Source organism: Aulonocara sp. 'chitande type north' Nkhata Bay, linkage group LG19 (genome assembly GCF_057382095.1).
Source record: "Aulonocara sp. 'chitande type north' Nkhata Bay isolate Kocher_YH1m ecotype deep benthic linkage group LG19, A_spYH_male_GT1.1, whole genome shotgun sequence".
NCBI lineage: Eukaryota > Metazoa > Chordata > Actinopteri > Cichliformes > Cichlidae > Aulonocara > Aulonocara sp. 'chitande type north' Nkhata Bay.
In genome coordinates, this window is record NC_141362.1 from 8,344,170 (window position 1) to 8,367,828 (window position 23,659).

Below are 23,659 nucleotides of genomic sequence, written 5' to 3' on the forward strand. Positions count from 1 at the left end.
CACTTGTCGATGGAGATATTCGGGAATCAAAGGAAACAATACCATCCAGTAACGACAGTTATCTGTAGTTGCTTTTTACTTGACTGAAAAACCGTGTTTAGGTATTGCTAAAGACAGTATGGCAGCACGCTGGTGCAATGGTTAGCACTGTTGCAGCACATGCAGTTAGTGAGGTTAGGTTAATTAGTTAATCTAAATTGCCCGTAGATATGAATGTGAGTGAGAATGGTTGTCTGCTTCTATGTGTTGGCTCTACGACAGACTGGTGACCTGTCCAGGGTGTACCCTGCCTCTCGACCTATTGTACCTGTGATCGGCTACAGACCCTCCGTGACCCTGAATTGGATAAATGGAAGAGGATGGATGCATGGATATTTATTTTTAGCCATGCTTGTGACACGGCCTGAAGGGTTGGCCCTACAAACTGAGTATATCTAATGCTGAAGTCTTTGTTGGCCAATTTTCCTCTGCATGCAAAGACAAGTATATTTGTGTAGAAATCAGTGACAAAAATGACAAAAAATGTTGGCTTTTCATGTTTGTAACACATTTTTGTTTTCATGATCTCATAATAAAAAATAGCATGATAGTCATTTTGTAAATTATGTTTCCTTTTAGAGTAAAATCAGCTTGGCTACCCCATGATGGCTACCTCATCGTTGATAAGTTGCCATCAAATTGACCCCGTGAGCATCGTTTAAATGCCACAGTTTAAATGAGCATCGCTTACAGTGTCCTTTACACCACAGTGTTATCCTGACATAAGGCACCATGTCACAAACCTCAAATTACCTTAAACTGGTTTCTCAAGCATGACAATGACTTCGCTGAATGCAACTGGCCTTCGCAGTGATCCGGTCTCAGTCCACCTTTGGGATGTGGTAGAAAACAAGATTTATATCATGGACGTAAACCGACAAGTCTGCAAAATTTGTCAGGAATGTTTCCAGGACTTTGAAGAATCTGTGCCAGTTCTGAAGACAAAATAAGGCTGAACTGGGTACTAGTGACATGGATGTAGTAAAGTCTCCAGTGAGTGTGTTTCTTTGCAGCAACTTCTTTGTCTTTGTTAAAGTCTTGCATTTCATCCCTCAGTTATGTAAGTTTGCGTAGAAGGGAAAAGTCCCGCAATCTGCGTCTGTACTGACAACGTTCAGACGAAACAACCTGAGACAGCAAACAAACATGCTGACATTTGTACTTTTGTGGTATTTTAGCTCCATTTCATTGACATACACTTCCAAACTTCTACCATGAATCATAAAATCTGTCTGGGGTTTTTTTAATGTTTGACTCGTTTTTTGCCACAGGAACAGTTTGTTTTTGCAAATTCATACTCTTAGCGACAGACACACTGCTGACAGCAAACGCTATTATATTGTTTATTGAAAACGTTTTTTTTTTGACAGCATAGTTTGTCAGGCACAGAGACACAGAGAGAGAGAGAAACTGAGAGAGAGAGACATAAAGAGAGAGTTGTGGAAAGTTGTTTTGTTTGCTCAGAGGGGGTGTGATGGTGGAATGTTACAGAGGATTCACCATGAGCAGAACAGGTACGTTACAACAAAAGCTATGAATTACACACACGCTAAAAAAAAAAAAAATCAAATAATGCCAAATGGTTAGTTCCACCTTTCTATGTTAGAAACATGAATACAGAGGGAGGAAAAATAAATAGTGCGGGATTGTGAAAACAAAAAAAAAATCTGAGGATAACTTTTGCAAAAAAACACAAAACCCCCGACAAACAAACCCTGCAGAATGCAAAATGGCGGCAATAAAACAAATGCATGAAAACGATACTTACAAAACAGCTCTACTCGTGCATACTTAAGCAACGTAAAAGCGCATTTCAAACTATAAATTATGCTGGACTAACTCATCGCGAGGTTAGAACTATATGAAGCGTAGAGAAAAATGAAAATAGTGCGGAGCTGCTTGACAACTTACTGAAAAAAAACAATCCACGTGAGAAAGGACGTGAATGTTTGGGTGTAGTTGTGCAATATAGGGAAGGAAAGACGTATACTTAAGATGACACCCCTCTCCCTCCCCTCCTGATCGGAAACGGGAGAATAAATAAATAAATCCGAGCAGTGACCGCAAGCGTTTAAAGGTCAACGCGTGACTGTAAGTACAGTAAGAGTCGCTCCCTGCTGAGGCTGTGGGGGTTGTTCAGTTTAGTAGCAAAGCAACCATATTCACTCAAATATATGTGTTGTTTTTAATGTGTCGCAGATACTTCTGCACAATAATACGGAAACGTCTCCACTAAAACTCCCGATTCCGATTTTATTTGAATTGTGAAACACCGTCACATTTGATAGAAGATTTATTATCTTTAATAGATGTGTTTGACAGGTTGCTGAAATCACATGACTCAAAATCAAAACCGTGGAAACGAGGTCCTGGTTATTGCCAAAAATGGGACACGTCTTAAATACAACACATTCATTTTAAGAGTGATGAAACAGAGAGAGCCCATCAGTGTCAAGAGTAAAAAGCTCGACATGGACACAGAAATAACATGAAAAATAAAAGATAAACTATGCCAGGAGCAAATCCTGATGGGGAGCATCAGCATCTAGTACAATTACTACTCTACATCATCATCTTCTTCTTCTTCTTCTGGCTCTTTAATGAATAACAACACTGAAAAACTGAAATAGTTAAGAATAAAAATACTCTCACCATAGGGAAAGCTTTTACCCAGCATGGAAGAATAAATACAACAAAACATCATCTGTTTCATTAGATCCATCCAACCTTTTACCGAAGTGCCTTTTTTGTTTGTTTTGTTCACTTGGGAAAGAAACGAAATAAAAAAATCAGGCTAATAGTTGCCCGCTTCTAGTGAGAACTTTATTTTGGTAATTATACATTCAAAATGTGATCAAAATGAACCAATGTCCTAAATTATTTCCAGGCACTTTACAGATTTGGGCCAAAAACTGTTCTGAAAACAGAAATAACTACGACTTTGTGTGGCTGCTCACTATGCAAAGGCCTTGTTTCAGTGCTCTACCAGTGAAGCAATCAATTAAAATATGAATTTTCACACTTTAAAGTACTTCAGGTGAGGTGAGGGATGACCACATGTTTAAAGTCATCTCACACACTGAAGCGAGGCCTTTGCAGAGCGGCGTGTCTGCACCTTTTCCATTTAGCAGCGAGTAAAATGTGTTAGTGAACCCTTCAATGCCACTTGAACGTCGCTTTCCCTTTTGTGACTTTTCTGAAAACAGATTCTGTAAACATTTCAACGCTTTTGCTTTTTTGGGGGAGGGAGGAGTCGGCTAGACAGATGACTGCATTAAAAAAAAGAAAGAAAAACAAAAACAAAATAAAAAGATGGATCCATCCATCTTGGAAATCCCATGATCCTTCCCTGCACGTGTAAACCTCTGCCCGCCTACATTCACCAGTGCAGTATTTGGTTCAGAGATATGAAGAATTTGATAAAATACACTTTTAAGACTAATTTGGCACTTTTCTCAACAAATGGAAATTGAAGAAGGACCCACCACAGAGTCTCATTCAACAAACCGATATTTATATATTTATATATATATATATATATATATATATACTGTATATATAGTTTCTTTTGTTGCCGTGTGATCTGTAAGTCGCACAGCATGCCTTCATTTCAGTATTAATACTACAGAGCAGCGATAAAATCTCAAGCGTTTGGGCAGAGTGTTTTTTTCCCCCACACTCAAGCACAAAAGGACAACAGCTTTACATTTCTGCCTTCAAGCTGATCTTTTCATCCGTGAAAGTGTACACAGGCGCTCAGAGTTTTGAGACTGAAGCTTGTTAGCGCTGACCCTGTGACCTTTACGAGTTAAGCAATTGAAGCCTTCAGAAGCATGTTTAAAAAAAAAATCCCCCTATAATTACGTTAAATCTTTTCAAACAACACCAGCTACAGGCGATGCAACTTGAATTCCTCTTTTTGGTCATTTTTAGACTACGAAACAAGTGACATTTAACAATTACACATGAAGAAGCCCATTTCTAACCCTCATCGTAGCTGCTAATCTTAACCCTAACCCTCTACAGAAAACTGTCAATACAGGCTAACACCTTCATGTTTGCAGGTGAGATGTTACTCTGACACCAGCCTTTGTGGTCAGATGTAAAAAATGACTATAATGCCAAAACTTGGAAGAACAATTGATCCAGATGGCTGCCCCTCTCTCAGCCTCAGAAGTCTTCCTGTTAAAAGGGAGTTTGTCCTTCCCGCTGTCGCCAAATGCTCGCTCTGATTGTTGGGTTTTTCTCTGTATTATTGTAGTTTCTTCACCTTACAATATAAAGCACCTCGAGAAGACTGTTGTGATTTGGTGATTACATAAATTGAACTGAAATAATAGAAGCAAACACATTAATCTTTTCATGGCCTGAACAGTAAAACAGTCCAAACAGGAGGATTTTTTTTCCCTTACAAAGGGTCTGAAGGCTTCTTATGATTCACAGCTAGTCATTGTTGTTGATGTTCAATATGTGTTTAAGTACTAGAAGGTCTCCCCGGTACGCATCTCCTGCTTTTTCTTGCCCAGCAAGAGTGAATCGTCGCTTTGATACGGCAAACGCTAACTTTTCTAAACCAGAACTCAGAACTCATTGGAAACATCCGGCTCTCCTCAGCAGGAGCCTTCAGCCTTCGTGAGTCCTCCTCCGGCAGTCAAATCGCACTCTCTCGCTCTCAAAACAAAACAAAACAAATCATCTTCGTGTCATACATTCTAAACTGTAAACAAACCAATAAAAAGATGGATCAGAAACCAGAGGAGTCTGCCAGTTGTGAAAATAATATCGCAGTTTGGTTGTAAAATAAGTTACAAAAACAAAAGGAAAAAACCCATTGAAATAGAAATCTTTGCGTACAGTACTAAAAATCCTAAACTAGACCTTTCGAACTTAAGAACCACATGTTAAGTCTATAAATATCTTTACAAATATACACGTTAATTACTCAAATAAACCTTTTCTGATTAAGTGTTTTACACGTTCATGACAGTGTCTCCTAGATTGCAAAGTTTCCAATCCTAAAACAATATCTTAAAAAAATGTCATTTTTTGTCTTTTAAGTACACGGCTGTGGACAGCATTATGATACATATTTGCATTTATATATTTACAATAAATCACTTTGTAGATACATTTTTAAAAAACCCCTCATAACCTCGCTGTTCTTATTACTGAATGGCCCTGAAGCTTTGCCTCATCTTTGATGAGGAAAATTTGTTCCATGATTATCACTTTTTCTTTTTCCCAGGAAGCTAAAATGCGGATGATGGCGTACACGTTCACGAGGAAACGCTCACGTGATCCTCTCTGTTGCTGAACGTCTTCTAGTAACTCTGCGGAAGAACAAATCCTGTCATTGAGCTCACGCTGGCTTTGCTGGTATCTCGTTCATCAATTTTCTTTCACATCGCTTTATTGCGATAAAAGGGCTCCGTGTAGTAAAAAAAAACAAACCGAAAATTGGAGGACCCCCACCCACTGGATCACCAACAAGTCACTCATCAATGCCCTTCATTTCCTCCTCCTAAATCCAGTCTCAGGAGGTTTAATCCCAGTAGGCACGGAATGGTTTCACCCCACAGATTGTCTGTAACAAAAGACTGGCCCGAGTACAAAAATATAATTTCATTTCTGAAAAGAAGAACACAAACATGGTTCAACGGCAAGAAAAAAAAAATCCTTCAATGTTTAAAGAGAGTTCGTGGGGATGAGGAGAAAAAGAAAACACGAAACAGAGCTTTGTCCGAGAGTTTAAGACAAATCAAAAAGAGCTGAAGCACTGTGGAAGTATTGCATGCTGAGTTTTCTTTTTTTTCTTTTTTGTCCCTCTCCGTATCTTGAGGTGCTTGAGTCAGTGAGCGGTGATATTTCTGTCACAAACTGTGAGAAGAGGTTAATGTCCGACCTCCTCCGGCACAGGTTTTATGTCCTAATCACCCCGTTACTGGGAAGCTGTTTGGGAAGACAGGGCTCGTCAGGCAGCGGGTCGTGGGCGAACACGGAGTCGTCCCCTGAGGAGCAGGTGCTGTTGGAGTCCTGACAGGTGGGCGAGTACTGCTCGAAGGGCACCGACAGGTCCAGGTACTCCTGTCAGAGGAGAGGTCAGAGGTTAGACTCTGGTGTCACAGTCAAACTTTTTCACTTTTTGGTGGTCAGATGATTGGAAAAAAGTTTAGCGTATTATTCCAGGTCTTCAGAATATGAAATACTTTGGAAATGTTATGCTGCTTTACATTGTTCACTCGCATGCAACTTTAAAAATACACCCAAACATCTAAAGAATCTCTCATTGCGACTCTTTAGCAGTGTTTTTATGGTTGGGTGACGCAATAAGCTGCGTGTGCTTTTATTTCTGGTGTTGTGTGTGTTCTGCAGCTTTGCAGGGAGACTTACGTCTGTGGAGGTCATTGATAAAATCCGGTCGTGATCTTCTACCAGCTGTCTGAAGGTCGGCCTCTGCGATGGCACAGCGTGCCAGCACTCCCTCATGATCATGTACCTGGAATCCCAACAGCGAGGATTTAGTCACACTGCATCTCGTTCACTACATTCTCCGGTCTTAGATGGACTGTTTTTACTGTTTCGGTTTTTTTAGCAGACTAGACATAACACAAAAGGTCCCTATTAGGCTCATTTCCAGCTCCTTATTTTTATTCTTAGCTTTGAGTGATTCACAGTTGAAAATGATCTCATATCTATATTGTACAGGGCCAACAAGCTGTTTGGTTCCCTTATACCAGGGGTGTCCAACCCCAGGCCTCAAGGGCCGGTGTGCTGCAGGCTTTAGATATCACCTTGGGTCAACAGCGGTCCGAACCCCCGGGCCGTCGTTTGGTACCGTGAGAGACGAGACTCGGGTGTGAAATTTAAGGTTTTCAGGGTTTTTTTTATCATTAACTTGGATTCCCTGGATCTTTTCCCGTGTTGTAGTTGTGTGTCTTATTTTGAAAAAAATATTTACGTGTTACCATAGTGACCAGAGAGCATTAAGGGGCAGAGAGGAGGACGTTACTCTCTTGTTGGCGCATTTCAAAAGGGGACGCTGCTAATAAAGTTACACAATTACACAGTAAATTCTTGTTTATTATTATATTTACAAAATACCACAGTTTTCGTCCTATCATATCATTTTATTTTGTTGTATTTATCTGTGATGGATCACGGGGACATCTAAAACCTGCAGGACACCGGCCCTTGAGGCCTGGAGTTGGACACCCCTGCCTTATACAAACATATTATGAATACAGTATTTTAATGACAGAACAACTCATTAAAACATCGAAACCCTCCTAACAAAAAACACTTCAAAAAAGAGGTATAAAGTTATGGCTTTCTGGGAATGTCAGCAAATGTATGACAGTATGACAGATAAACAGAATATTACTGAGGAACATAACAGGGCCCTGGTGTAACCTGCTGTTGTTTGGCTCATCTGGACAGCCTCCTGTAAACAAAGGCAACACACTTATACTCATGCAGACACCTACAGTTCATGGGTGCAGTTGGCAGGCTTGTCCATTCGATGTCCTTCCTTCAGCAGTTTAAAGAGTTCTTCCACTGGGATCCCTGGGTACGGCGAGCCTCCCAAGGTGAAGATCTCCCACAGCAGTACCCCATAAGACCACCTAAACAGCAGCGCAAACACACGAGGAATATAGATCAGAGGTCGTAGCGACGCCGCGGTCTAAGGCAGTCATAGTTCACACAGATGCGCTCTGTCCACCGATCGATCTGTTTGAAGGAAAAATCGATCCTCGGTAATGTTAACTGCACTCAATTTGAAAAAATCCATTTGAAATTCTTATTGTTTCAGACAGCTGGTCAATATTTGTAAACAAACAAAAAAAATCTACTTCTCTTGCCTCAAGCAAGAAATAAGACGAGTAAACGAAAGAAGGAGATGTAATCATCAGTTCGTTGTTTTGATGGCTCAAGAAAAAAAACAACACAAAAAAACGAAGCGTGCACAAAAATCTTGTGGTAAATAGGCAGCTATTAACTATGGACGCAGATAATGATGTTTCCACAACACCAACACAGGCCTGACCTGAAGGGAGAAGCAGAGATAAATGGGAAAACTTATTATACAGCATCTAGCGTTAAAGCGCAGCTGCTATCTAAACCAAGCCATCATCTCTCTTTCTTTGTCTCTCGGTGGCAGCAGCTCCAATGAACCCCCGTATTATTTCTTAATGTCTAAAAAATGAGGGACAGTAATCATATAACGGGCAGTCTATTAACTCAGCATACTATTGTTTGGCTATTCGTCCAGTGAATCAGAATGAGTCCCCTCCTTCTATTGCAGCTCTCGCTAGGTCTAATCTAATTATCCGCGCTCTGGTCCAGAGGGTGAATAAATGAAAAAAAAGGGCCGCTACACTGGCTTAGCCGGCTGGTCTTAAATCCGAATACGGCGCACGCCTGAGACAGAGAGGGAGAGAGTCGGATGAAAGCCTGAGAGACGACTGTGGTGAAAAAGAGACATCAATATTCAAAGAGAGGGAAACATGTCAACAAATCAGGTGTTCAGTGTCACAGCAGGATAGTCGGAATCAGAAGGAAGAGCAGAAAAGAGAGGCTGCTTATATTTATTGATGGTTGCTAGGAATGAATATTCACAGGCTATTAGGTGACTAACAGGAGAAGAAGGCAATGAAGATATAAACACTTCATTTGGGCACCTGCAGCAACGGGAGCTGACAGTCTCGGAATCTCAATGCAAGCATCACCGATGGCTGATTTAGTGAGATTTAGAAGGATAATCACTTTGGGGAGGAATGAATATAATCCTGCATTTGGTGTGCTGGTTCAATGATAGCTGTGGCAATATCTATCGACTTCAAATGTGTTCATCAATCAGCCCTGTTGGGCGATGAAAAGCCACTGAAAGTACATGTGCGAACAGACGAAGAGGAACAACGCTGCCTTAGTAGCAAAAAGGCCATGCTGCCACTACTAATTTAGTTAGTGGGGAACTCGTTATTTGCTTGGATTTTCTCTTCACCAATCATACCAAACCTGTTACTGACAATCTGGCAGTACTGCATGTGCTAGGTGGTTGGAGACGAGAGTTAATGAAAAGTCAGCCACAACTTTATTGGCTTTATTTGTTGCCCAAGCATTGCTTCTTGCTGTTTTCATATTCAGCACCGACTCTCTTCGTGACTTATACGGAAAAACAACATCATCTGTTTCTGGGGCTAATAATAGACTCTGACGAATGGTATCCATCTGTGATTTCAGTCCTGTAGACACTTTTAATAAAGAATATTTGCACATGATACCAATCAACACACCACTGATCGTGTATTCTTACAGCAGACATTAATAAACGTCAGCCACTCATATAAGCAGCGGCATGAGTCAAATTAAGAAAATGAAGGCTGTTAGAATATATCAGCGTCGCAATATAATGACCGACTTTGTTAAAGAAGTTTTGAGTAATATTGTGAGCAGATAAGTGCAAAATTATTGAAAGGCTTTTTCCCATGTGTCTTTTTAACATAGTATATCTAAACATACTACTTTTACTGAGCTATAGCATAAACCACTACAGGATGTGCTTTAACTCTGTAATGCTCAACGCTTGTAAAATGTATCTTTCTATTTATATACAGTATAAAAACTTCAGTAAGGGTTTTTAGCTGTCGCTGTGAAAGCATCGTGCCAACAAAAAGGGAATTGGTTTAGAGGAGGTGGACATAAAAAGTTATCAGAGGGTTTCCAAGTGTCAAGATTTGGAGTGAGAAGTATCACCAAGAAACTCAAAGAGAGCCACACCGTACAGAACGAGCCTGGCAGAGGTAGGGAGCAGAAGATTTCAAAGACTCTTTGAGAGAAGTGTCAAATAATCCCAGAACACCAGAACGCAAAGAAGACAATCGCACACAAACTCTGCACAGGAATGGACTGCGAGAAAAAGTCCACTTCTGCAGAAGAGAAACCATCAACCCAGACTCAACTATGCTAAGGATGACCTGGAGGAAGATACTGCATACTGGAAAAACATGCTTTGGTCAGATGAGACAAAAATAAAGCCATTTGATCATAGAGGCACTGCTTGTGTTTGGAGGAAGAAGGGAGAGGCGAACAACCCCAAGAACACCGTCCTCACAGTCAAACACGGTGGTGGGAGTATTATGTTCACAGTAGAAGGAATCATAAAGGAAGGATATGTGAAGATTTTGAAAGAAAACAGCAACACATGTCACTGAGGAGTGTCCCAGTCCTGGTGAAGTCTACAGTGAGTGTCATTGACTGTGGGGTGAACTGACGACCAGGGTCTGTGCAGGAAGTTTGGAGGAGCTCGAGAGATTCACAAAAGAAGAATAGGCTGGGACTGCTCAGGAGGACATATACAATTGAGTATCAGCATCATGGGGGCTAATAATTTTAATCCAAAGCAAGCCTTGGTTTTTGGAAAAGCTGTGCTAAAATGTTTCATAGGGGGACTTAGAATTGCATCTACATCTAAAGATATTGACATTGCTTAATTCAGGCTTGGCCAACTCCAGGCCTCGAGGGCCGGTGTCCCTGCAGGTTTTAGATCTCACCCTGGGTCTACACACCTGAATCACATGATTAGTTCATTACCAGCCTCTGGAGAACTTCAAGACATGTTGAGGAGGAAATTTAGCCATTTAAAGCTGTGATGGAGCAAGGACACATCTAAAACCTGCAGGACACCGGCCCTCGAGGCCTGGGTTTGGACACCCCTGGCTTAAATGAAAAGAATGGCATCTACTCTATCTGTGACCATATCTTTGCTCTAAGCCTACCAGCATTACATTTACTGTTCTACTGGACATTAATTCGTTTATTTAGTTACAGGTAAGTTTCTTTCCCTTTAAAATCATTTCTGCAAACGTGTCAGTGCCAAAAGCTTTAGTCTTAATCATACCTGCTTTTACAACCCAGCTGCTTTTGGCCCACACCTTCCCCACCTTCCCTGCTGTTAATGGGCTAGTGCGTCACTGTGAAGCTGCAGTGAGATTTCTCCACTGCAGCTTTTATAGGCTGACACCTCCGAAGCTGTCCAAAATAAAATCCTCACCTCCGTGACATTGGCAGCGGCCGCAGTGCTGGCTGAGCCTCTATCTGCACTAAATAACTCTGGTGTTTGAAGTCGAAAAGAGAACTGGTGATGTTAATGACGACTTACACGTTTTCTTGAAAAATGAAAAATGTGCGAAAGGACAAAAATCCTATAAAAATGGCTCCCAATTGTTGCCACTGTGTTTTCTGCCTTTACAGCTGTAAATGAGCCAGGAGGGTTTCAACAAGCATGAATCTGACAGGAGAAACAATATGCACTACAGTTTTTTCATTGTTTTTTAATTGATTCGCCATCATATTTCCTAAAAAAAAAAGGGGGAAAAATAAGAAATCATTGCGAGTCAAAAGTCAAGGTCCCCCAGGGTGTGTGAGAGTAAACTGGCTTCAGAGCGACTACTGTATAAAAGGAGGAGGAGGAGGTTTGGCGGGAGGATTGACTGTGTAATCCAGACCTGCTGAAATAACAGAGAAGCCTGATTCTCCCCTCGGCCTGTTCCCAGTCTAGTGTAATCACACGGCGAGCCAGTGTTGACAGGGGCCTGTGTTTGGCTTGGATGGCTGTGCTGGGGACACGGCGTCTGGCTGTAGCCGGCGGGGCTTGGGGGTTGAGAAGACGTTTTGGGGTGGGGGGTGGTATGTTACAGCTACTGCAAGGCAGGCCGCCTCGCCTCCTCACCTTTCTTCTCTTGATCGTGGCCAACACGGAAGCAATCAGAGGTTGTGAAAACTGTCTCTGCTGCCCAGATTCCTTTTGAAGTGCTGTGGGGAAAGTGCCCCGAGGGAACACCTTGTGATAAATCCACTGACCCTCTTTATCTCCTCCTGCTCTGGGGCAGGTTGGATTTTCACTGATAAAACAGCACTAAGATGTCGGGACTCTGTTGTGTTCCTATCTCTCTCTGCTGTCGTTGGATAGAGATTAAAAGAACAAATGCAGGAATGCGCCGCGGCTAATACGCGAGAACCTCGGGGGTTATCAGGTGAACCGCAGATATTTGGAAAGGGAATGTTATGATTCCATGTTCGCACACGGTTGATGCTAACACGCTCAGTCACGATATTTCAACACCCGGATTCCGCCGGTGCACTCGCTTACACGCGACTGGGCAGTTGGTATGTGACGGTTAGTTTGTGCAAACTCACACATCGCTCTGGTGCGTGTAGACCCGGTCGAAGAGAGCCTCTGGAGCCATCCATTTCACGGGGAGACGACCCTGAAACAAAGGAGACAGAAACGCTTGGGTCAGCAGAAGCACTCTGTACGGAGCTGACAACCAAACACTCACACAAACACACAAACTTCAGCCTAGTCACGCTGCCACCACCACAGCTTGAACTTCAGCTAGCTTCAGAAATCTGATGACCATTTCGGTGCTTCATTCGCAGCAACGCCTTTGCTTGAAAACACATTCATATCAACACTGTGGAATCCGCATATACACTTTTAATTTTGCTCAATCTGCTCAATTCTACTTTTGAGATGCGACCCGACCGTGACACTGAAAGAAAAGACTTTCAGCCATATGTAATAAGCTGCTGCTGTATTCAATACCATCCCATCGTATCGCTTCAAACACATAATATTTTCCTAAAGGACAGCACTGAAGGAATGAGCCTCACATTTGTGGTCTTTTTGTAGTAGTCTATATTGTGCACGTCTCTGGCGAGACCGAAGTCGGCGATCTTCATAACGTTGTCCTCCGTCACAAGGACGTTTCTGGCTGCCAGGTCTCTGTGGATGCACTGAGGGAAGAAGAACAAATGCATCAAACACACGGCGCATTGCACTCACGCATACACGCAAATATACTGAAACACTGATGCAAGTTGACAAGTTTTACTTTGCACTATGAAACGCACAAACTGAACTTTAAAAGCCTCAAATTTAGTTTAAACTTAGAGTTTTAATTCACTAATCTAATTATCTTTCAATTTCGCAATTAACACATTGCTGTAATGGACTTGATTTCTTCCTGTTAAAAGGGAGTTTTACCTTCTCACTGTTGCCAAGTGCTTGCTCATAGGGGGTTGTCTGATTGAGAAGTTAAGTGCAGGCCAAAGCATCCTTTTATATGATAACTGAGTTAAAGTGAAGCAACGTGGCTAACCTTCTGTGACGCAAGATACTCCATGCCTCGGGCAACCTGGTAGGCACAGGACACCAGGTCTTTGAACGTGAGCTGCTCATCGGGGATTTTGCACGTGTCGAAGGAGTAGTCCATGCCCGGTGGCCGCCGTGCACGCAGGTACTCCCTCAGGTTGCCTTTGGAGGCGTATTCCACCAGGACATACAGAGGACCTGCACGGGAAACAGAGAACAAATATGACTTTCATGGCAATGGTTAAGTCCTGCATTAATTCTGTTGTTACTGCACTCTGCGCTCACCATCCTGTGTGCAGGCTCCGAGTAGGTTGATGATGTTTTTGTGTTTCCCAATCATCTTCATCATCTCCATTTCTGACACCAGGTCTGATAAATCTTTATCTGTGGCGTCATCTGAGATAAGAAAATCAATGGAGCATTTGTACTGACGAAAATACGAACCGAAGCAATCAAACCAACGCAAATCCAGTACACAAGACAAACAGAACAACAGCGAGCATGGTAGCACTGTCACTGCCAAGGTCATGTATTCATTCCTGCAGGGTAGCCACAGTGATTACTTACCTTTCAACATTTTCACAGCAACAGTGAGCGACTTGTTGGGCTTCTCTTTGTCGATGCCAACAGCCTCAGCCATAACCACCTGACCGAAGCAGCCTTCTCCCAGAGGTTTACCCAGAGTTAGCCTGAAACAAGTGGCCAGATTTCAGACTTGGAGTTCAGTGTGTATACTCATAAGACTTTAAGTAATTTGATTACATGTAAATTTCACATGTAATTTTGTCACATAAGCACAATGTAAAGTGTGAAATATAATTTACTTGACTGAATAATTTTTTTTGAGCGCGTGCAGTGTGCTTTTTTCCTCACCGTGTCCGAGGGAACTCCCATTTGGGGTCGGACGGCAGCTCCAGCTCCGAGACGTTGGCGAGCATCGGGCCGTCGCTGGACGACAGACGGGCGATCCTGACCAGCGGCGTGTTTGAGTTCATGGAAGAGTTGGAATCCAAGGACACCTGCTTGGGTACAAAAGAATAAACTGTTATAGTCTCTGAAAAAGAGTTTGGTGACAGGCATTCAAATAAAGACAGAGGGAAAAGAGAAATCTAACCGTGATCTTTGACCAAATATTTTTTAACTAAATAATGAATAAGTAATTCCTTTTTCAGATCAGTTTGACTCTTTATTATTTATTCAAACAGTCCTAATATTTTTGATGTTTTTGAAAATGAACCAGCCCCTGAAACATAAAATATATTCAAAAGAAATCTTTTCTCGTGACACACTGAAAATCTTGACACTCTTTTGGGGGGTGAAAAAAAACAAAAACTGACAAAAATACATCCAGTGCAAAATCCAGTCAAATTCAAAACCGCTTTGAAGTTTAAAGAACAACATTCAGTGACTTGAGATAAAACCCTTTTTGGGAAACATCACACATCTCGGGACCAGACCAATGTCAGTGACTTTTACAAACAGCAGGCCTGTGGCTGCGCACGGGAGGAAGCGAGAGGTAACAAAGATGAATGAAGGAGGATGCAGAGGTGGGCGAGTGAGTGGCGAGGTGGGGTGGACATCTCCATCCATCAACAAGCTCCATTTCTGGATCTGCGGTCATTCCGCTGAGCCCTTGGGCTCGGCATCCTCCCGCCATTTATCTGACTGCTGGGGAAAAAAACGATGGCTCGGGTCTGCTTTTTGATAGATCTGTTTATGTCAGGGTCTGCCGGCTCAGACCCTTCAGGTGGGGTCCTGAAACAAACATGTCCACTTACCAGACTTCTTGACTGGAGGAAAATGAGAAAAAGGGCCCTGACCACAATTTCAGAGGCATGAAAAGTAATATCTGATAGAACATGCCAGGAGCTTTACAGGAGATTTACTCAGAGTTATGAAAAAAAAAGGAGAGAACAGGGAGATTAGCTTTACAAAAACGAAGCAAAGATTATAGAAAAATGCAATAAGAACTTTCCCTGCACTACCTTATAAGACCATTTATATGAGCGCCGCACAAGTAGAAATGATTTAGAGGCTACAATTAAAAAATGTTTCGATAGTTGAGGTTTCTACTTGATATAACCTAACAATACTTCTTTATGTACCAAAAAAACCCCAACCTCAGACTGTATAACAGCCTTTACAGCTGAAACCTTATCGTGGTTTTAAAAGTCTGTTTGTTTTCCAAGAACTGCATTATGGCTTTCAAATAATATTTTCTTTTCTAAAAATGCATCGTTTCCATTTTGAGATGCACAACCCTTTAATTATGGAGTCGGAAAGCTGGATTTTGCACAAAACACACAGACACACATAGTGGCTATGTCCTGCACACAGTGGGAGCCAGCAGGGTGGGGCCGAAGAGATAATCGCAAACTCGTCTACATGTTAGACATTCAGACAATCTTGGCATTCAGAGAGAAATGGTAAGATGCACATCCCTACCTGGATTATAATTACTGTAAGAGACCAAAAGTAATGAGCTAAAGGCTCACAGGGATTAGTGCGACTGCTCTAAATAATCTGTTTCTGACTGTCTTGTTTTGTTCTTGGCTCTCTGTGATGTCATTCAAAGTGGCTATCCTTAATATGCTCAACCCAGACTCACAGCTCTGGCTCTGAGCACAGAAGCCTATTTGTCCCACCTCTTGTTCGACCTTCTCTTTAGAGAAAAGGTTGAAGGTAAAAAAGCTTTTTTCAGATGGAAGATAAACTACAGTACGTAGGATAAATCAGGATTTCTTGAACTGTGATTCATGCAAAGCTAGAGTCCAAAAATAATAACTTGGACTTATAAAAGAGCGTAATAGTTCCCTTTTAACCCCGTACTGCCAAGTGTATCATATCTGATATCTTATTTTTTGAAGCCTCATCAGTGTGTTTTCATTTCTCCTAATATGATTTTGCTTGTTTAAGGGAAACAAACCGTGAACAATAAATTGCACAAAATGCTATTTGTAGCAGAAATTATAAAAAAAAAAAAAAAAAAGAAGAATTATCTTGATTTAACCTAAAAACTGAAAGCCCCCTTCATATATCTGTTAAAAGTTAGCATTAGAGCTGCTCACAGTAAAGCACAGTAAAAATTGGTTTATATTAGCTATTTGGCAACATATAAGAATCAGCATTTATAACGGCATATAAATAACAATTAAAAAAGTAAAGAAGAGACAAAGAAAACACACTTTAACCATTATATCAGTGCTGACGTTGTATAGTTAGTCCACAAGAGGGCGCTCTGCAACTGATGACAACAGAGCGTAAAATGGTGACGACGACTCGCGATCCGATCCGCAACTGATCTTAGCAAATGATCCATGAATAAATAACTGCATAACAAATGTTGAGGAAATGTTTTTTCGTGCGTCTTAATTCTACCCCCAAAAAGATGACATCTGACAGCGTCCCCCGTACAGATAATGACGAATTTTAGCATCTCAGTATAAATCAATAAGGATGTGGTTTGATGACCATTAGAAGCAGTTTCTGTTATTTTTTCAAGGGTAGCTGCATAAGCAGAGACCAGCTATGCTAACGTCTGATGTGCACCCAATAATTTTGTTCTATAAGCAGTCCTGAAATATGACAGAAACCACTAAGGTCAGAAAAAGAGCTTGAAGGGTTAAAATATCAACATCAGTCTAAAAAAAAATCCTGTATCTGTCGGTCTGTCTCTGAGTGTTTACTAACAAGTCAAGCTAGCGTACCCAGGTTTTACTCTTTATGCTAAGCTAACCCGCTACTAGCTCTAGCTTTGTGTTTACATAAAGAGATGATCAATCCTTTGTCTCAACTCTTGTTGGAAGAGTGCTCAACAATTTTTTTACAAAATAAATTATTCCTTCAGCCCTCGAGACTTGCTTTAATTTCAATAACAGCCTGTTCGATAATAAACTGAGCATGATTAGCCCGATCTTAGTAGATACTGTATCTAAGCTTGAAGTCACGAAGAGTTCTTCGGACTAAAAGCTGCGGCAATGCAGCTGCTCCACTCTGTGTTTCTTCGCAAACAGTTGATGAGAGAGAGTGTGTGATACACTCAGAGTGAAATCTAAAACCAACACTGACAGTCACAGGAGCGCATAAATATCCCTGAACCAAATCTGCTCCAAGATAAATGTGAACACATGTCACCAGTGTGCTGCCGTCCATCGTCAACACAGCGCCAATTAAACAACAGGACAGACAGACGCGTAGAAACCTTCTTTAACCAATTTATACTTTGTTCTATTATTTAAATGACAGATACCCCAAACTCTTCCTTTCTTAGTTTGACCTGGGTTATATACTAAAAGCTGCATTAAACAGACAAGCAGAGAGAAGAAGGGTTTTGGGAAAGTCTTGTGCAAATCTTGTATCTACTTTCTGTTACCTGTCTCTTGAGGGGGAACTTTGACAGTTTTTGCACGGGAGGCGTGGGCAGAGTCTTCTGCGTGGTCATCCTCATACGACAGAGGATTGCGATGACCACGGCGAGGATGAAGAGCACGCAGCCTGTCACGTAGATAAGGATGTCGGCGTAGTAGTCTTCCTTTTGTGGACTCACTGCTTTAGGAGGGAAAATGTGAAAAGTCAGTTGAAATTCACCAAATTCACACAGCATTTTGTTTTAATTCCCACTCAAAAATAGCTTGCTTTGTTCAGTAGCACACTTCAACCAAATGGATTTTTAGTGAGCATTTTCTGTGAAGAAATATCCATAAATCAAAAGAGAAACCGATCAGAAACTTGTTGTTCCTCACTGAAAGCTCGCATTCACACCGTGGGTTGGGGCAGCAACCCACGGTGTGATCATCGTGTAGTTTTATCCTGCTGCAGGTAATTGCACCTGTGATACGCTTTTCCTCAGGGAGGCAATTATTGTCTTGAAAAGCAAAAGCTGAAGTGTCGTTAAATTGCCTCATAGCCCAGAGACATCTGAGCAGACGATCTGCTCTGATTAAAAAGCGCCTTTCAGTGAAGGATGGATTGCATGTTCGGTTGGTTAAATTAAAGGGATGGTGACAGAGCGTCGACGCACTTAAAATATGTGCTTACAAGTAGCAATCTATGATAATTAGGTTTGAAAATTGATGTTAAATATTGTGCTGCAGAGCAAAACAAGTTTCGTGGCGTTTCTAACATTTCAGGTAACACAGGTGGGAGAAAATGGACCCACAGAGTGAAGAGTATACCTGGAAGCACCGTCAGCCAAGCAGAGTGGTAAGAAAAGCCGATAGAGTTCCCTGCGAGACAAGTGTACTCGCCCGCATCCTCAAAAGACACATTGGTCAAGAAGAGAACCTCTAGCTCCTTATCTGTAGTGTTAATGCCAGCCGTCTGTGGAGGATGAGAGGGAAGAGAAAGAGACAGAGAGAGAAGATATATCGTAAGGCGAAAGCTTCTTAGAAGAAACACCAAATGCACCCTGGAGGAAAGGACAGTCCTGTTTACTGTTGTCAGCACCATCACCCACACCTGAAAACACCCAAGCAGCACCTACACCACGCTGTGAGACAAGCTCGTTGGTTCAGCCTAACGCCACAGGCACTCTTTGATGTAATGAACTCCTATCAAGAATTTTCTAGACTGTAGCAGTGATTTACTTTCATATGTGGAATCGTAAGACACAGGCATCCATTTCCACATTTAGAACAGGCAGAAGTGTCATAACAGAGTTTCCTAACACAAAATATTTCTTACAGACTTCTGTAAGCTTCTTTGATAAGGAGAGTTTTCTGTTGCCTCCAAATGCACCCGTGAGTTTAAACTGAACCACGTACAGTTGACCTGATGACAAAGCTTGCATTTGGTTCTGGACTTGCTTATGAAGGTCTTTGTGTGTTTGTGAGAGGAAAGTGATTTGCGCCTTTGGATCAGTGTTTTTCTAGGAATGCCTCAAGGATCAGTCCTAGATCCTTTATGTTTTTAAAAGAAAACAAATTCAAATGAGCACCGGGTTTTGTAAAGATGTTTTAAAAAGATATTTTTAGTTTAAGATTACTGCTGCAAGATGTCATTACCAAAATGGGATTTCACCTGAATTTTTTACAAGTAAAATTTAGAGAGCCAGATTTATTAAATGGTCCGCAATCCCCAAATAGAGCTCAGAGGCCTGGTTAGTTTTATGGGTGATTTAATAAAGCGCCATAAAGCACAAAAAACCCTTTTTTTCCCCCAGCTTTTTAAATTGTGCAGATATTTAACGTTAGTAAATCAGTTTGCACGCTTGATTTAAACAGTCTTAGTCTTAAATAGTTTGTGCCTTGAGAAAGGAACTCACAGAAATACAACAGGGTCTGAGTTCCCACCTCTTACACGCCATCTTGTCACTGTGCACTTTTTGTAAATATCAAGAGTATCATCAACATCAACTTTTTTTTTTAAGCACCAAAGCCCAGCCTAAAAAGTGCATCACTGCAGTTGCGATTTTTCTTTCTTCAAATATCATTTGGTGTGATGACCGCTAGGTTAGTTTGATTCAAAGGCAGTGCTGGATGTGGCTTAGTAAAGGCTGAGGTGGAGGAGTTATTCCCCGTGCCTCAGTAATGAACACTGACATCCAGACGCCTGCTGCATGCTCTCATATAAAAGCACATTAATATAGCAGGAGGATGCTCTCCCAGAGAAATCAATACTGGCTTGTTTGTGTATGGGTACGCTTTGGTCAGTAAAGGTTTTATGTGGGCTTTAATCTGTGTGTGTGTGTGTGTGTGTGTGTGTGTGTGTGTGTGTGTGTGTGTGTGTGAGAGACTTTTGAAGTTTTTGCATTAATTAATGGCGCAATATTGTCTTTCTCTTATCGACCGGGAAGGAAGACAAAGTGGAGCTAAAATAGATGATGGCCATTAGCTAACTAAATGCGAGCATTAGAACTCAAACCTCACTGATGAATGTGTATAGGTGTCAGCAAGCCAGCGAGCCAGTCAAAACCCACAACCAAGAGGAACATTGCAGAGAGGAAGAGGCACAGCAGATCAAATGTGGTGACGACGGTTCTCGCCCAGAGTTCAGAATTTACCTGGTTTGTATATGTTAAGCCAGAAAGCGTTTTCTGACTTTCCTACAAAGTTTGAAGCACGACACCAGTACTTCCCGGCATCTTTCTCTGTCACGTTGGACAGTTTCAACTTACTGTGGGTCTCAATGTGTTTACTGACAACACTCTGTAAAGGGAAAATTGAAAGGCAGAGTGAGGCCTTCACAGCTCCTGCAAAAACACATAGTAACAACATGCAAACCTACATACTACACACACATCTAAAAGAAGCACTGCACATTGGTTTTTACATTTACAACATTTTTTTGTGTTATTAGCTTAGTTTCATTGTTTATTGTGAACAAAGGGGACCTCTTACGCTCATTCTTATCTCCACATAGCTCTACGTGCTTCACAGCTCAAAAACGATCCAGGTTCTCTCCCTTTAAGGCAAACTTTCTTCTGATTGGCCGATCCGTGTGTTTTCATACATCACAGAGAGCCATCAGTGGAAAAAACTGCCTCAAGCTGAACATTTAAAGAAGTCTTATCATCCTCATCATTTAGTCCACTATTGTAACAGTATATATGTGATAGAAAATAATGAAAAGCATGATGAATAAATCCTCTTTATAAGCTGCTGTTGTAAAAAAAAAACAGAGACAGCCAGGCTATGGCTTTCCAGTTGTTTACAGATTTATGCTAAGCTATGCTAACATGACGTGAGAGTGATACAGTGAGGCATAGTGTCATTCTGTCAGTTTTGTTGATTAAAAGCAACATGTCAAACCTGTAAGATCATAAACACACAACAACAGGAACACACACGAACCATACATTGCAGACTCGCACCAATCCGCGCTGTCTGTTGCTAGTTTAAAGGCATTACAGTATGTCAGTCCTATAAGGGTGTAAACCTGTGAGTGTAAACACTCACGATCTGACTGGGTGCTTCGCTCGCAGAGAAACTGCTGCTAAATTATTAAACGGGCCCGGCGCATAAAGGAGAAAACATATCACCACTCACAACCACTAGCACTTTATATAGCCTCTGTAGAAACTATCTACACCCTCACTTATCTTAACTGCACTACTGTATAGCTCTGTGTAAATAATCATTCTGTACATTCGATAATCTTTAATCCTACAACTGTTTACAACTTGCATAGTTCCCATTTCTGTATAGCTGTATATCCCAGATTCTGTAAAGTTATTTATTTCATTTCATATTCTGTATAGTTTTTCATATTTATATCCTGTTCATATCCTGTACATAGCTTGTACTCACTACAGCCTGTACATACTTATAGTTATAGAATATTCACAACATACTTCATACCGTGTACATTATAACATACCATAATAGACCCATTTCTGTAATATACTCACATATCTATATTATTGCTAATATATATTGTAATATATCTATATCACTAAAGCACTTCTGGATGGATGCAAACTGCATTTCGTTGCCCTGTACCTGTGCATGTGCAATGACAATAAAGTTGAATTCTATTCTATTCTATTCTATTCTATTCTATGTTTTATAGTTGCTTAATGAACATCCACGGCTTGGCTCCAGACGTCTCCTTCTCCCTCCCCCGTGCGGGGCGAGTCACTCATCGTTAACTCTTTTTCCAGGCATCAAAAGAACGATTCAGGCATTTCTCAAAAAAAAGAAAAGAAAAATTCTTTTTTTGACCCCCTCGTCTCACCCTAAGCTGTATTTAACTTCTACAGTATATGCCACACACGAGAGAGCATATCATGTCTGAGTGAACTGTGGTGGGCCTAGAGAGAGAGACTGAGAGTGACAGAGAGAGAGGGAGGCACACACAAATCTCAGTAAATACTGTTTCAATTATGCGGTAGTCGAAAATAGAGCGTGGAGCCGCAGTCTGGGCTGACAGGCTTGCTTTCCCCCCTCTTTCTCTCTCTTTTTGTTGGCCTCTCTCTTTCTCCTCCTCTTTCGCTCTGTCTTACTCTCACTCTCTCAGTCCTTTTGCTTTCTATTTTACTCCACCTTCTCAGACGTACATTTCTAAAGATTTGCTGGACACTTTATATGCTGATCTTGTGTTTGAAGTCGTGAAGTTACGAAGACAACATACTGCACCCACAACCATATCTCTTATCCACAAACGACCCACGTGTTTCAGCTCAAGCATAAATTAAATGACACTACATTGATGTAAAAGGCTTCGGCACAGTCAGTGTTTTAATAAGTCATAAAATAACTGTGAATCCAGCAGATTTAAAGTGACATTTCAACATTAAATGAGTGAGCACCTAGGACACCTCGCTAAACTACCAGGCTCATATAGCCTCATATTGAACGTGCGGATAGGAGAGCGTCTTATGTAACAAGTGAAGGTATTCATTTATTTATTTAAATGACTTGACATTAAAAGTCAATGAAACTTTAATGTCAAGATGGAGTAACCCAGACCTTCAAGCTCACGACTCATAGTGTGAAGATATTTAAAAATTTTAATAATAATTCTAATAATGTGTTTAGAAGATTAGAAACTCAGGCCTTGAGCATCTCTTCAACTCAGGAAGGTTATCATCTAAAGGCTTCAGCTCCAAAATAATCTATTTGCAACCTGAGAGCACTCTTGTACCTGGACAGTTACTTTCATATGTGAAAAGCTAACACTGTGACGTTTCTCCATGCGCTTTGTTCAGCTTCTATCTCTTGCTCTTCTTGTTTCACGTTTGCATCTTATTTCCTTCGTCTCCTCCTCCCGCCCGTCTCGCTGCTTTTCTGACACCCCAGCCACTCGTTCTCGCCCTCGCTCTCCATCTTTGCCCACCAATCTGTCACACATTCTCTCCCTCTCCCTGCTGACTTTGCCCTTCCTCGTGTTCCTCCACTAATTTTTTCCATGGCTTTTTTGGTTGCCTCTTCCCTTTTTCCTCTCTCCTCCTCCTCCTCCTCAAACCACGCGACGCAGCACATCTGACGGCAGTGGCGGTTAGCAGAGCCTGCCTCTCTCCCTGCGTTGCCGCCACCACAGCAGTTAACTTAGTCCAAACCAGATGTTTGTTTTATTCACCCTCTCCTCTTTCTCTCTCCAGAGGCAGAAAAAAGAAAAAAAGGAGGGGGGGCGGTCAAAATGAGACAGCTAAGCCCTCTCGGGTTTTGCGATGTGGATGGGAGTCTTCCTTTCTAGACCCCAGATCTAAAAACACGCCTCGAAGTGGGTTTAAGGTTGTTGCCCTCTCTTCGATTGATTGAGGACAATCCTATCTACACTTTCCTAATACTTCATGAGGAAGTATGCGATTAAAATATCTTTTTAAAAACTAAAAGATGCTTCATCAGGGCAAGGACAAAAACTGAAGACGGGCAACGCTGAATAGCTCAGAAAAGTTGTGACTAATCTACAGGGACATCTGAAAATGCAAGTCACGTATACATCATTTTCCAGCTCGATTTATAATTAAATAGTTCTTTCCCAAGCAAGTAAACACGTAGGGCCACCTTGACTGATCAGACTTATAAC

General features: G+C 41.5%; 1 protein-coding gene across 7 annotated transcripts in view; it reads right to left on the bottom strand.

Annotated features, from left to right (window-relative positions):
- Positions 1-1,368: 1,368 nt before the first annotated feature.
- Positions 1,369-23,659, bottom strand: part of fgfr3 (fibroblast growth factor receptor 3) — a 67,493-nt gene continuing 45,202 nt past the window's right edge. For 4 of the 7 annotated variants that reach the window (XM_086273774.1, XM_086273780.1, XM_086273777.1 and 1 more), the window contains exons 8-18: positions 18,367-18,511; positions 17,565-17,740; positions 14,066-14,214; positions 13,760-13,881; positions 13,478-13,588; positions 13,200-13,390; positions 12,712-12,834; positions 12,235-12,305; positions 7,524-7,661; positions 6,430-6,535; positions 1,369-6,123 (exon numbers count right to left, since the gene is read on the bottom strand). In XM_086273774.1, coding sequence (XP_086129900.1) covers positions 5,959-6,123; positions 6,430-6,535; positions 7,524-7,661; positions 12,235-12,305; positions 12,712-12,834; positions 13,200-13,390; positions 13,478-13,588; positions 13,760-13,881; positions 14,066-14,214; positions 17,565-17,740; positions 18,367-18,511 — 1,497 coding nt within the window. In that variant the 3' untranslated portion in view covers positions 1,369-5,958. Of the gene's footprint in view, positions 6,124-6,429; positions 6,536-7,523; positions 7,662-12,234; positions 12,306-12,711; positions 12,835-13,199; positions 13,391-13,477; positions 13,589-13,759; positions 13,882-14,065; positions 14,215-17,564; positions 17,741-18,366; positions 18,512-20,192; positions 20,338-23,659 lie in introns of all 7 variants that reach the window. The other 3 variants (XM_086273779.1, XM_086273775.1, XM_086273776.1) reach the window with 2 other exon arrangements.